The sequence below is a fragment of the Lactuca saligna genome, chromosome 3 (assembly GCF_052625555.1).
Source record: "Lactuca saligna cultivar CGN05327 chromosome 3, ASM5262555v1, whole genome shotgun sequence".
Classification (NCBI taxonomy): Eukaryota; Viridiplantae; Streptophyta; class Magnoliopsida; order Asterales; family Asteraceae; genus Lactuca; species Lactuca saligna.
In genome coordinates this window covers 15,323,513-15,337,505 of record NC_136419.1, presented here as the reverse complement: position 1 = coordinate 15,337,505, position 13,993 = coordinate 15,323,513, and the positions used below count along the sequence as shown (strand labels likewise).

The following is a 13,993-nucleotide window of genomic DNA, read 5'->3' as shown; positions in this document are numbered from 1 at the left end:
AATATGTTAAAATAAGATTCTTTATATCGTTTTTGTGAATATCTCTTATTTTCATCATAAGTTGATAAAAACATTTAAAAATCATCTTTCATATTTTATTTTGATGATCAGTATGTTGCATAAATTACCATTCACTACCTGTATAGTTAGTAGAAAATGCAATATGTTACACAAAATAAATTAGTGAAAAAGAAACATAAACATAAACAATGTCTTCATACTTTGCAATAATTACCAAGGAGAAACAAATAGAATTTTTGTTATTTATCATATTTATTTATATAATTATTTTTTTTAAATAACAGTTTTGTTACTTTTTAATATATTTAATTAATGAAAGTAAAGCATATTGTAATAAAATCATACATAATTGTCATTCAGTCCAAATAGTTTATATAATATGATTGCAAAGCAGAATCCTAGTGCAAGTGTTGATTCGGCCTTTGTATGGGGTAGCCCATGTAGGTGCACATATAAGGCAAGCCCGCCTTTACATAGCAGTAGGCATTGTCCTGTTAATGCCACTTTGTCGGTTTAACCTAGTGATTATAGTTAACATGTCTGGTTGCAATAGAAACAAGTTGTACCATGGTGGAGGACTAGTTTAAAACGTTAGGTTTGTTACACTGCATGTATGATCAAAACATGTGATATCACATTATACTTTGAAACAATTAGGAAACCATCTCAAGCATACGCATCCAATGATGACACAGTTGAATTTTATTCACGTCAAAGAAATTCAAGGAGTTACGAACACAAACACATTCTTCATTATCAAACATGATGACATATTCTTACTTGTAAACATTTAACTCTTCAACTAACTGACATCAAACATTAGGCCAAGCATCTTCAAGAAGACCGATACAAAGAGCTATTGCATAAAATCCACACTTACATCTTGCACATGTATGATGTATGTATGAGACATGTGGAATTTGATTGATGTGTGCATGTACAGTAGTACTTTGTCTCCATTGTTTGTGTCTTGGTGATTCATGGTATACCAAAATATCATATTCAACATTCTTTAGCACATATGAACATCCATTTGGTTTAGAAATCAATAGTGAATAGCCACAAGTGATTCCCAACATCTTCAACATCAAAAACTATCCTAAATCCTATAAACAATATCTATAATAAACTCCAAGGGAGAGTGAAATGTAAACAGCAGGCAGCACACTTAAATTCATCACATAAGAAATGGAAGCCGTAGTGTATCATAACCCTAAAGCTTCCAAACCCTCTTCTTACTCATTTACCAAGAAAAAAAAAACGGAATAGATAGTCGAATCTATGACATCTCTCGGAATCTGGCAAGTGCTTTCTTCTGAATGAGAGTCCGGTAGCTATCACCTGCTTGCACCTCCAGGGTAGGGTCCACCGCCTTCTTGGGTTGACTCCCGAGTCCCGCCCTCTTTTCTGTGGCTTGTGCCTGCACGGGCTCCACCATCCCACTCCCATCTTTTCCCAACCCCTGCAATTCACATTTTCATCATATCCCTTTCCTTTCAGTATTTTACTACATTAACAATAGCCACTTAAGACTTTGACCTAAATCATACAATTTCGATAAATGTGATTTACAATTGCTGTATAATGATTTGTATCTCTGGCTGGTAATCAAAAGGAAAGAATTGGAAAAGTTACCAAGCCTTGTTGCCACCCCATGTTTCGAAGCATCCGGTTGCCAACATTACTCTCATCAATCGCCTTCTCAGCTGTAATTACCTCATAGCTACTTCCACTTCCACCACCCCCACCTGCCGCCTCTCCACCTCCACCTCCACCTCCACGTGTCCCACCAACACCAGGCGGAAAAGGCATCGAATTCCTTTTCATACCCGAATCTCCATCTTTTACAACAAGCCCACCCATTATATTAAATAAATAAACAGTCAATACATAATAAACAATAATAATACTTAGTATCCTTATCCATCATCAAACAGATTCTCTGTCCTTTTACATATGACATATCCATCTCCTCCACTTTTTTTTCCATATTTAAAGCATTAATTAATTAATAAGATGAATATAACAAGAAGACTACTACTGAAACAATTATTTATATTCACAAACGCTTACTTGGATCCCCAACGCCAACATCATCCCCAAAAGATGACGAACCATATAAACTCCTCCTTTCAGCAGCTCGATCCCTATAACCACTATGCTGCTGCTGTTGCTCTTTACCAGACATTGCTGACTGTACATGTCCATGTCCATGTACAGGCGCCTCTGAAAACCGCCTTCTACCACTCACTGCAGCTGCTGGTGGTGTGTAAGACCCCAAAGCAGATGCATCTGTCCTAAATGGCACTGCACATGAATTACTCACTTCCATGCTTGCAGTTGTTGATGCAACATTATTTGACCCTGACCCTGACCCCACATATGTAGTATCTGATTTCACCACCCCTCTACCAGACCCCCTAATCACACCTCTCAAAGTCCCCCCTCCCACAGGCCTTGGTGCATCTATGTTTGCTGACTGGACCGATGTGTTAACAGAAGAAACTGCAGCCTCGTTTTTTAACTTTCCAACACTACCAGTTACACTTACAGTTACAGTGTTGGATTTGTCTTCTGTTGACTGATTGGCATCTCGTGGTGCTTGACTCTCATGGCTTCTTTGCTTCCACATGGAAAGCACGTTGCTCATTTTCTTCTTGCTAGCTAAAATACTACTTTTTGAAGCGAGTTTTATTTCTTTCATCTTCTCTTTCTCCTTTTTCTCTGCTGCTATAGCCGCCGCCTGAACAGCATCCGCCAACGAACTGGCGGTAGTTGTGGTGGCAGCCGGTGCAGATATCACTACTTTTCTAGTGTTTGAAGGTTCCTTTTCTTTTTTGTTATCGTTTTGGTCATTATTACAAGGAACGTATTGTTGACTCTGGTGATCATACGAATACCAAATTCCATTGTTTCCATCATAGTATAGACCTGTAATATGAGTAATGAAATACATTCATTATACATCAATATTGTAATAGTTATTATCAATGACAAAAAGAAAAAAAGAAAAAAGAACCTGTATTTCCATCATAATAGAATCCAGAAGCAGCATCATAGTAATAACCAGATGCTTCATCCCAAACAAAACCAGATTGTGGAGCCGAAGCATCTTTTGGATTTCCACCCTGCTCTTGTTGCCCATTTGATTGTTTCTCATCTGGATTATACTCTTTTGGCGCCCATCCAACAGCATCATACTACAAACGACACAAACATTTTAATATTTCATAAACAAAAAATATCAATTTTATATATTTTATAAAATAAAATAAAATTATTCCATTACCTGCTGAGCAAATGCAGCAGCCTCAATTGCTGCAGCAGCAAGGCTGCTCGAGTGAGAAGAGGATGCCCCTGTTCCTGGTCCAAGTATGCTTTTTGCATATGCAACTCTCAAAATTTGGCCATTTTTCTCAAGTGTTGTCCCATTTGTTGCCTCAAGGGCTTTTGTGGCATCTTCAACCTGAGATTCATAATACATCCACATAAGAATAATCAAATACCAGAATGTTCCACAAGTGACAAGTCTATAAACTTACCGAATGAAAATGTACAAATGCAAATCCTCTTGAGACGTGAGTAAATTTGTCTCTCACAAGTCGAAGATCCTGTGAACACAATTATATGATTTATATCATTCAAAAAATAAAAACTTATACCATTACTTATAGCACAAAAATGATGTGTACCTTAATTGGAGCGTGTTTGGAAAATTCATAACGAAGCATTTCCTCATCAGCATTTTCATCCAAACCTCTCACAACCAAAACATGTGTGGGACCTGAAAGTACAACATGTTTAAAAAAAAAAAAAAAAAAAAATGCTTCAATCAGGCATGATAGTTTTAAGCTGTTGATAAACTAACCTGTCTCTCCTTTCTTACCAAATGAATTAGTATTTGATGATGACATGTCTGCTGGAGGAGCATCGTCTGTTCTAGGTTCATTACACTAATTTCAACAAAGGTCAACACTCAGTTGAAAAGGTCAAACAAAGACAAAGACAAACATGTTTTGAATTATTAAAAAAAAGAACACCTGAAAGCAAGATGTCCTCCGTGCAAAATTAACACAACCACATATTGTGCACATCCAATCAGAAAGAACCATTGTATTTCTGTGGTTTATGTGCCCTGACCTTGATGAACCATCTGACCCGAAACCAGATCCACCAGCTCCTCCAGTTGGCTTACTACTGCAACACAAACAACAGATAAGTAACAATGAAACTAAATATTCTAAAATAAAACGAAGCATCAGACATGCATTTACCTGTACTCAAAGAACAGCTTCCTACCATCCACAACAAGACCCTCCTCTCCAATCTTATCCATCATCAAACGTGCAGATCCCTGCAGCCAATAATAAGTTCATAAGTATGCTACTCACAAGCCACAACATTTGTACACACACAAAAAAAAAAAAGATAAACTAAATTTATACCATGGTAGGGAAATCTATAAATGCAAATCCACGAGAAACACCAGAGTTTCGTTCTTTAATGACACGAACATGACGAAGAGGTCCCCATTCAGCCTAAATGGTGACAAAAGTATGATATAAGAAACTAAACAAATATGATTGAGACAATTGCAAAGAGATGAGTGAGAGAAGAAAGAGTACAAGCATCTGATATAAATCTTCTTCAGTTGTCTTTTGGGAAAGACCCTTCACAACAACAGTAGCAGATGGAACCTACACAATCATAATCAACACTTGAACAGTTATACATATACAACTAAGAAAGAAAGACAGAATCTTTTGAATGTAATTTTTTTTAAAATAATGCATATTATGATTTACAGTTTTACACATACCACTGAATAATGTTCATGGTGACGATATTCATCACGATCTCTTCTTCTATCTGACCTGTCATGTCTGTCTCTGTCTCTATCTCTGTCTCTATCCCTGTCATCATCATAGCTGTCCTCACGATGACTTCTGCCATGGCTGCGACTTCTTGGAGATCTTGACCTAACATGGTCATCATGTCCACGTGACCTAGAACGTTCATGCCTTCTGTAAGGACTTTGATCCCTTTCTCTACTCAAACCTTTTCTATCACGGGACCCACGCCTTCTCCAACTCCTACCACCTCTTTCATAATCAGAATCATAGCTATGCCTTCCACTTCCATATTCATAATCTCTCTCACGGCTATCCTCTCTGCTTTGTGACACACGACCTCTATTATAATCATAATCATCATATCCATAATCATCACGTTCACGTTCACGTTCACGTCCACTATATCTTGGAGGCCTTTCGTATCCATGATCATCATAGTGATATGAATCAACATCACGGTATTTGACAGTGTCGATTTCAGGGTATGGATTATTATCATGTCGCCTTGAATCTCTATCAAGTGGATATTCATCTTCATAGCTTCGCCTTCTTGTTTGAGTTTGAGGCCAAGATCCAACTGGCTCCTGTGGAGGAGGAAAGGTCTCCCTCTCCAATGCATCGCGTGGGAAGGAGTTCCTTGAATAGATTTCGTCTCTTGGAAAACGGTCATCTAAATACCTCCTATCATCGTATGAATCACCCGCCCTGTTAATTGAACATAAGGCAGATGGAAAACAGAGGAACAGTGGTATAACAAAAACATGGATATGAATTACTTGTAGATTTAAAAAGTTCAAGAAGTATGCTCGATTTTGAGTGATGGTATGAAGAAAAACTCACCGAAAAGTTGGTTCATGGACTGCAGTGTATCGATCGAGGGCCTGTGGATTCAAGAGAATAAGGTATGTCAGCAAGTTATAAGCATGGAACTAGAATTCCATATCCTCATTTTGTCCCATGGCTTAAGGATGAGATGAGAGTCACAAAAGCAAGCCCTAATATCTTGATTGTATTTGTATATCATCCCATATATGTCATTTTTTTTTAAAAAGGAAACCACAATTACGCTGTTATTTTCCCATCCAGGCTGAAGACCATAGCGACCAGGATCCATTTCCAATGTTACCCCTCCTCTTGATGATTGAATGCTTACAAGTTTCAGGAGCAACACCACTCTTTATTAAACCTTTTTTTTCCTGTAATGGATGCACAAACAGACAGTCATGCTACAGTGAATTGAGTAATAATCCTCATGACTTGGCCTCCCATTTTACTGGACTCAATTCTTCAAAAATCTAATTCTTCCCACATATATCCATCTTCAATTTCTTATAATACAGAAAATTAAGGATCTTGAAGAAGAAGGAGAAACCAGCAGCAAACAAGTTTACAAATTTATCTCAGGTTTAAAGATAAACATAGTACCAATGACAACCACATTGAGAAACAAAAAAAAAATGTAGTTTATCTCAGGTTTAAAGATAAACATAGTACATGTTGACCAACATGTTAACTAAATGCAAATCTTACAAGTAACTTAAAGATTATGTAGTTCAAATTGCACAACTTCAGGCTTATCATACTTAAAGCACAAGAACCAGAAATTGAAACTAAACACGCTAATATTTTTCAAGATTACAAGCTAATCAATATTTTAAACCCCAAAAAGTTACCATGAGATCCACAATGATTCCTTACACTTCAGTAATTATATAGCAACCGCAAAAAGTTACGTTGAAAAGATAATTAATATATCAGACTCTTAGTCTCTGGTCACAACCCAATCCCAATCCAATCCCAATCCCAAACTCAACAATCACATATCCCTTCAAAAACGATTACTCGGTTCCATGACTCAAACGCTTTTTATATTTGATTTAGCGTTTACTTTTTAATGATTCGCAACAGGAGAAAATCAAAGGAAAAAAAAAAGAAAAAATTAAAATTTATTAGTGGGTAGCTATGAACAGAGCGATTAAGTCCATGTCAACGGGTATCTTGCATACACCTGGTAAATTCCTGTTCCACTACAAAACAACATCAAATTTTACCAGGAAAAACACCCTACAATATTTGCAAACACCTGCAAACCCTTGATACTCCGTTATTCTATTAGGAATCGATAAAACTATAGGCATAAGCTCACGATTCTTACGCTGCAGACGCTTAATTCGATCGCCCGATTTTGTTTATATCTTCGATCTAGAAACACCAATTCAGGTTAATTGCTTCGAATGCATCGTGTAGCATATAGACGATTACGACTGTGTAGAATCGAACAAATTCACGAAAATTGTAGATTCAAACGCAAAATACGAGATCTAAAGGTGCTATTTTGCGACAATGAATGACCTAACAAGGAGGTTGTCAAGAGATTTGTAGTTATATAAAGAGGATGAATGTTCGTACGAAGAAGTAATCAGATAATAGGGCATACGGGCAGGAAACACTTTTTCTTTGATTAGGTTTTTGGGAGTACATATATTTTTTGGTAGTTGTATATGTGGTCCTTGTATTATTTCTTTTACGTAACAAAGTTTTCAAAATATTTAAAAAATATCATTATTGATTTTTCATTACAAAAAATACAATTTTACCTATTATTGCAAGTAACTTCCCGATTATTAGTGTTTCTAAGTAAAAAAAAAAAAAAAGAAAAAAAAAATGTCCAACTGCTTTTCCCTTCCCCTTCCAATTACCGTCACCCCTGTTTCTTCTTCTCCGGTAGCTTCTTCACCTCCGGCCCCTATAACGCCCACGTCTACTCCACAACTAATCTTTGAGCTCCTGATATGCAATATCCAACCAAAGAAACGAGATGTTTGTGATGAACTCCACAAATGATCCAAACTTTTGCCTAAAAATCATGTTCCGCATGACTGCTGCCCGTTTTTAGTTGCTTCACGACTACCTATTTCTCATTCTAAAAACACCTCTGTGGATATACCCAAAACCACTTTTTCCAAGAAAATTGGCTTTTGAAAACTCATCTATCACCATCGCTAATTCTTTATATGTGAATGTGCTTTTTGAGAAACCCGGTGACATACCCGGGGAAGGTAGAAGTGGGTTTGAACCGTCGGAATAGTTGGAACCGGAACCAACACTGCTAAATAGCGGTGACGATGTAGGTTGCGGGGAAGGAGATTTTTTTTGAGCAGATATAATTTTTTTTATTGTACTTGTAAAACACTTCTGCTTATCAACTACCATCAAACACCACCAAATGCTACCAAACTCCACCTTATCACCACCACCGACGATAACCACCTTATACCACCAACTATTCATCATCTTTCCAATCACCACCTTCCATCGCTGAAGCTTTAAACCAGCTTTGATACCACCTTCACCACCTGCTGCCACCACAACCTCGATGGTTAAAACCACCTTCACCATCTAATCCACCGGCAGTAACAAAACTCGACACCATCTCACCACCCATTTACTGCCATCGCTACAGCGTCTACCTGTCCATCCATGTTCAGCCGATAACCACAACTTCCTTCAACTTTATTACACCACCAAAAATCACCGTCAACCTCACATGTTAAACCACCAAACACCACCTTACACCTTCCCTCTAAATACCGATAACGCTTTCCACTACCACCTTCGACCCTCTTAATCTCCATCTGCCTACACAAACATTAAAGCTAACCACGTGCAAAAGCTGAGAAATATCACTGCTACCTTATACCATTGATCATCAACCATCGAGCCACTCCCCTGTTCAAGAAGAAAAGAAAAAAGGAGTCTGTGATTTCTTTCTGGGGAAGGAGAACTGATATGCGGTGAAACGTAATAACCAATAGGTATTCCTTCATTTTCTCTTCTTTTTACTGCAAAGAAACAAGATAGTAGGACTTGTTTTTTTTTTTTTTTTTTACCGGGAGGCTACCTACAATAAGAGGTGAGCATAAGCTGTCACTGGTTTTTTATATACAAAAAAATATATTTTAATAGTATTTTTTGTATTAAAAAAACAATAATGGTATTTTTTGAACATTTTATAAACTTTATTACCTTTTAAAGTCATTTTCCCTTATATTTTTGCAAAATAAATATATGAGATGTATCGTTGTGTTATTCACTACAATCTCATATATTGTAAAAATGTAATATGTTATTGCAAAAACATTTTTAGGACTAAAAAAAAGAGAAATTAAATATTATTTTTTATAGTATCTTTCTACACACTTAAAATTATGATATTTGTTATATTTAATAAAAGTAATAAATTTTTTTATATGTGTCATCATCTAAAAGTGTTAAGAGGATAGATAGAAAAAAAATAAAATAATATTTAAATTTTCTTAATAAAATACAATTTTGGGATTTTAATAAAATACCTACAATTTGGTGTGGAATTGGAAAATAAAAAGTTCAAAGTGTTATAAATAAATTCCCTTGTAATATATAATAATGATGATAACTTAAGATAACTAATTTTAAGTCTGTATATATTTAGTCATTAAAATTATTTTTGTGTTCAATATACCATTAAATTTACAGAAATTGTTTAAAAAGTATAAATATGGTCGGTAATAGTTGATTTTGTCGGTTTCTGACGTCTTTTCCTGCCAAACATGAACTGTCTGCTCATTTTTTAAATTTTAGCCACCTTTGAATTTTCTGAGTAGCTACACCTTGTTCTTCATTTTTTGACACAACCTGAAAAACGATTCATTATCAGACATACCACTTGCAATTCAATTTCAATAAGTCGGGCGGTGAAAGTACATACACGAACAGAGATGTCATGAAACAAGCATTCAAAGGCTTTCAACAAACTCTAGATTTTAGAGCCGATTTGTCGCCATATGATCCATTTATTTCCGACTGACGAGACTTGCCATGTTTGTCTTAAGGCATGATTGGACTCATTTGGGGAGCATGCAGTTTATTGTAAAGAGCTCCCGGGTCTCAACTACCAACACGATTGGTTAGGGATATTCTTTTCGACATATTAAGGCGCGTTGGGGTTTCCGCCAAGAAAGAGGCACCTGTGAATTTTTTGACCGATTCATTGGAAGGAAGATCAACACTTAGACCGGCTGATGTTTTAGTAATTGGATTGGTTGGAAGAAAACATGCATGTGTGGATTCAACAGGGTTTCCCCTATTGTGGGTCTGAGGAGTGGGGTTTTCACTATAGGGCAAGCTGCTTTAAAAGTTGTATCAAGCGAAGTGGCAAAACATGAGAAAGCATGCATGAAAAATCAACACACGTTTATACCCTTTGCATTTGATACTTTTGATTTCCTTACACCAGAAACTGTGGAGCTACTTAATAGAGTCTAACGGGTCATGCATAGTAATATTATGACTCCAACATCTATAGATGTTGTTTTTAAAAGAATTAATTTTGTCATCCAAAAAAAGGTTTCAACACAGCTTGTTGCTCGTTTACACGTTACGTCTATGTAGAACTTTCTTCGTATGTTTTATAAAAAAATAATAAATAAATAATAAATAAAAAAACTTCAATTTAAACTCAAAGTCTTATTTCATAGTTGATTTGTAGGTTCAAACTCGAGCCGTTATGCATCATAATTAAAGTTGATTTCAAATTCCACGTTCCAAATACCATGTTTTTCGTTGGTTCTTCGTTAGTTTAGGTTTTCATACTCAAACTCGAACTTAAAATATGATGCAAATTGATTTTATGGTTCTTTAAACTCAAAGTCGAAATCTAATGCAAATATGGTTCATGGAAATGATCAAAATCGTTCTTGTTCTAGGTTAAAGAACGATTTCGTATTTATGGAAAACCCTCAAATGATTATGGAAAAACGATTCTGATTTCAGGAACATGTTAATCCCATTCGAACAATCTCGATTTCAAGGGTTTTATTGTGGTTTTCAAGGACATGATTTCATATTCAATGTTTTTTTTTTCGTGAATTATGAAACAAGATCGTCGGGAAATTCAAAGTTTACCGGAGAAGATGACAAAAAAATTCAAAGATGGTCGGAAACTCATGTTAGCCTGAAAAGAAGCCGGAAACCGAAAAACCCTCTACTAGCAGTCGTATTTATACTTTTTGAACTATTTCAACAAGTTAATTATATACCGATCACACACACAAAAAGGTTAGTTTCTAAATATATACAAAACATAAAGTTGATTACTCTTACAAATCATCATCCATGTATAATAAGATAAAAAAAAATAGTAATTACGATTTTATTAAATATGACAAATTAACAAAGTGTCAACCCAATCTAGAGATTACATTTTAAAGTTAATATTTTATCATTTCATTTTTAGAAAGCGATTGGTCACATTTTTGATCTTAATATTCGTAAGTGATTCTTTATTACACTATAAATCAAAACATCATTCAAAAAAACGGCATTCGTTTTATTACGCAAAATAGTGTAACCAATGACATAGTAACGCCTGAAACTTCAGACTATGCAGTTAAGATATATTAAGCGATTTTTTTTTTGATAAAATATTACTTAGGATAAATAATACTAACAAAGTTATAGTATATGTGACAATGAATTCGTACATATAAATAACTTTGAAATCTGACTTCGTATGAAGAAGTTATGCTTCTTCGAAGTTTCACAATTAAACCGACACGACTCTGCATATCGTAAAAAGTGAAATCTTGATAAATTACTTTTTAGCCTAAGTGATCTAAATAAAAACCGTATTAGTTGTTAAACCGAGAGCGTGCATATAGAGAACGTCCAAATCTGACTTCGTGAGAAGAAGTTATGATTTTTCAAAGGTTCAGCGCAGCTGTGTTAGCGCAAAAAGCGACTTTTTGATCAGTTTATTTTTACCGAAGCAATCTAAAAGAGAATTAAAGATCTCGTGATAAGGAGTCAATCGATATAAAGACATCCGAAAATGAAGTTCGTATGTAAAAGTTATGAGTTTCGCATAGACTTTAATAGTTTAAACTGATCTAAATATGATTTTTTTTGTTAGAGGAAAAGTTGAATGTTGAGGACCTAATGAAAGTTGTATAGCTCGTCGAGAGGAATCCAAATATATAAAAAACGTCAAAAACGGAGTTCATATGTAAAAGTTAAGGTCGTTTGAAGATCTTCAAGAAACTGTCTGGGTTGGTGATGTGACAGCACTGTAGTGCACCATGTGGCAAGGTCGGTTGCCTACTCCTCCAATAGTCAAGGCAACGTGGCACATTGTGGACGTAACATGTGGCCCCACATAAAGTCAACACGTGGAAAGCTTCTAGAAACATTGAGGTGGACCATAGTTTCGACAACATGTGGCGAAAGGAGGCTAGAGCAGCGTTAGAGGAAGGGCACGATGCTCCTATGGGTGGCGTGCAGTGTGCCTACTGGAACTTTATATATACCCTTCCGATTTCATTCGTTTTCTCACAATTTCACAACCATTTCCTTTAGAATTTCTTTTGAGTTCTTGAATCTAACTTTCCGGGTTTCTCAGGATATTTTAGCGAGGCTTTGAGGAGTTTAGAAACCTGGCGAAAAGGAGTATTCGAGTTGGGATTCCGTCTACACAATTTCCCGGTTTTTGCTAAAATTTATGTAAGTTAAGCTACACGTATTCTATTTCAAGTGTAACTTTTATTTATATTCATAGTCGTTATTATGAACCTATAAATAAGATTTATCAGCAACTTCAAGTCATTATATTGGTTGATCTACTTACGGGGATAATGTCTAAGCTGGATATAGTGAGGTATTTAAAATGAGATTTTCAAACAATATATTTTGTATATCAAACGGATCATACATCCGATATGATCATACCTGGTTGTTCCCTTATTTGATAGATCTTGATGTAGACATTGGGATTAGTGAGGAATCTAGACTATCATTAGTCGCCATAAATATAAGACTAAGACTTAGTAATGTGAACCTAGGTCACATCAAAGGAAAATATACAGTACCAAAGCAAAGTTCTATGATATGGGCATATTTAGTTATAAAATTTATGTATTATCTTAATACTTTATGTTGATTTTATCTCATTTAATGAACAAAATGTGCTTAATTAGTTTAGAATTTCATTTTTCAGCAACAATGACATGCTCGGATGGAAAATGAAGTGAATTTAGCAATTGGATCTTGGATTTTGAAGAAAGAAGGATGTTGTTGGACAGTTTGACCCCTCGTCAGGGTTTTGTCAATATCTCATGAACCGTAACTCCGATTGACGACATTCAAAATGTTCTGAAAACTAGAAAAAAATTTGGATGACTTTCGTGTTTTGAGAAAATGTTGATTCCAAACGAACTCGACGAGTTGATCAAAAGTTTCGCAATTCTTGGCGCTGACTTGTCGTACACGTGGTTTAAATGTTAAACTCGATGAGTTTTTCTCAGAAACTCGACGAGTTGGCTATGTTTTCAGAATTTATATATAGAAACGTTTTCATTCAAAACCCTAAATAATTCTAGCAGCTCTGGACGATTTTTGGAGGCCAGAAGGGTTCTTAGAGTTGTGGTTTTCGAGAATTCAACCTAAAAGTCAATTTTGAAGAGATCAAAGGCAAACAAACATTACTTTTATCTTAATATTTTTGTGTGAACCATGTTTGAATCATTAGATTTTGATTTTAGGATGCTATTTGATGTAGTTATGAGCTAAAAGCCTCATACTTTTGTTTAGACTAGATGACTTATGAATATGGTGTGATTTTATGGCTTGGATTAATTTGATTTGGTGAATTGTCTGGTTAAGCTTGTTAAAGACCCTTATGTGTTAGTGACAAATATTTTCTGTTAATAATCAAGTTATTGAGTTGCATGAACATCTTCTTAATTGCTTGAATCATATGGTTTTTGTGAAAACAATATTGTATGCCTAGTATTAATGAATATGAAACTAGGATTAACAAGAAAATAAGTAAGTTAATGTGTAAGCATGTGTGATGAACAACCATACATGAGTTGACTCAATTGATAAATTTAGTTAACTAATATTACAAGTCGTACTTGATCCGAACTGAACACTAGGAAACTTGTTAGTTTAATCAACTGATTATTGTTTGAATTAAAATTGTTTGCTAAGGATTAATAATAGTGAACATGAACCTAATCACATTAGAAATCAGCAACCAATGACATACTAATACATTGCACTTGTTACGAATCAACCATAGGAAT

At 35.3% G+C, this 13,993-nt stretch overlaps 1 protein-coding gene across 3 annotated transcripts; it reads right to left on the bottom strand.

Moving 5' to 3' along the window:
• Positions 1-1,007: 1,007 nt before the first annotated feature.
• Positions 1,008-7,337, bottom strand: SUA (suppressor of abi3-5). 3 transcript variants are annotated; one of them, XM_078983006.1, is made up of 16 exons: positions 7,030-7,337; positions 5,941-6,070; positions 5,715-5,755; positions 4,841-5,579; positions 4,647-4,718; positions 4,467-4,559; positions 4,296-4,375; positions 4,062-4,218; positions 3,890-3,974; positions 3,714-3,805; positions 3,564-3,632; positions 3,311-3,487; positions 3,041-3,221; positions 2,095-2,952; positions 1,657-1,862; positions 1,008-1,483 (listed from the first exon to the last, which is right to left on the bottom strand). In XM_078983006.1, the coding sequence occupies exons 2-16, from the start codon at positions 5,986-5,988 to the stop codon at positions 1,301-1,303; spliced, it is 3,081 nt and encodes a 1,026-aa protein (XP_078839132.1). In that variant the 5' UTR covers positions 5,989-6,070; positions 7,030-7,337; the 3' UTR covers positions 1,008-1,300. The 3 variants fall into 3 exon arrangements, with proteins under 3 accessions (XP_078839132.1, XP_078839134.1, XP_078839133.1); XM_078983008.1 differs by having other exon boundaries at positions 3,908-3,974; XM_078983007.1 differs by having other exon boundaries at positions 4,062-4,215.
• Between the last annotated feature and the right edge of the window lie 6,656 nt (positions 7,338-13,993).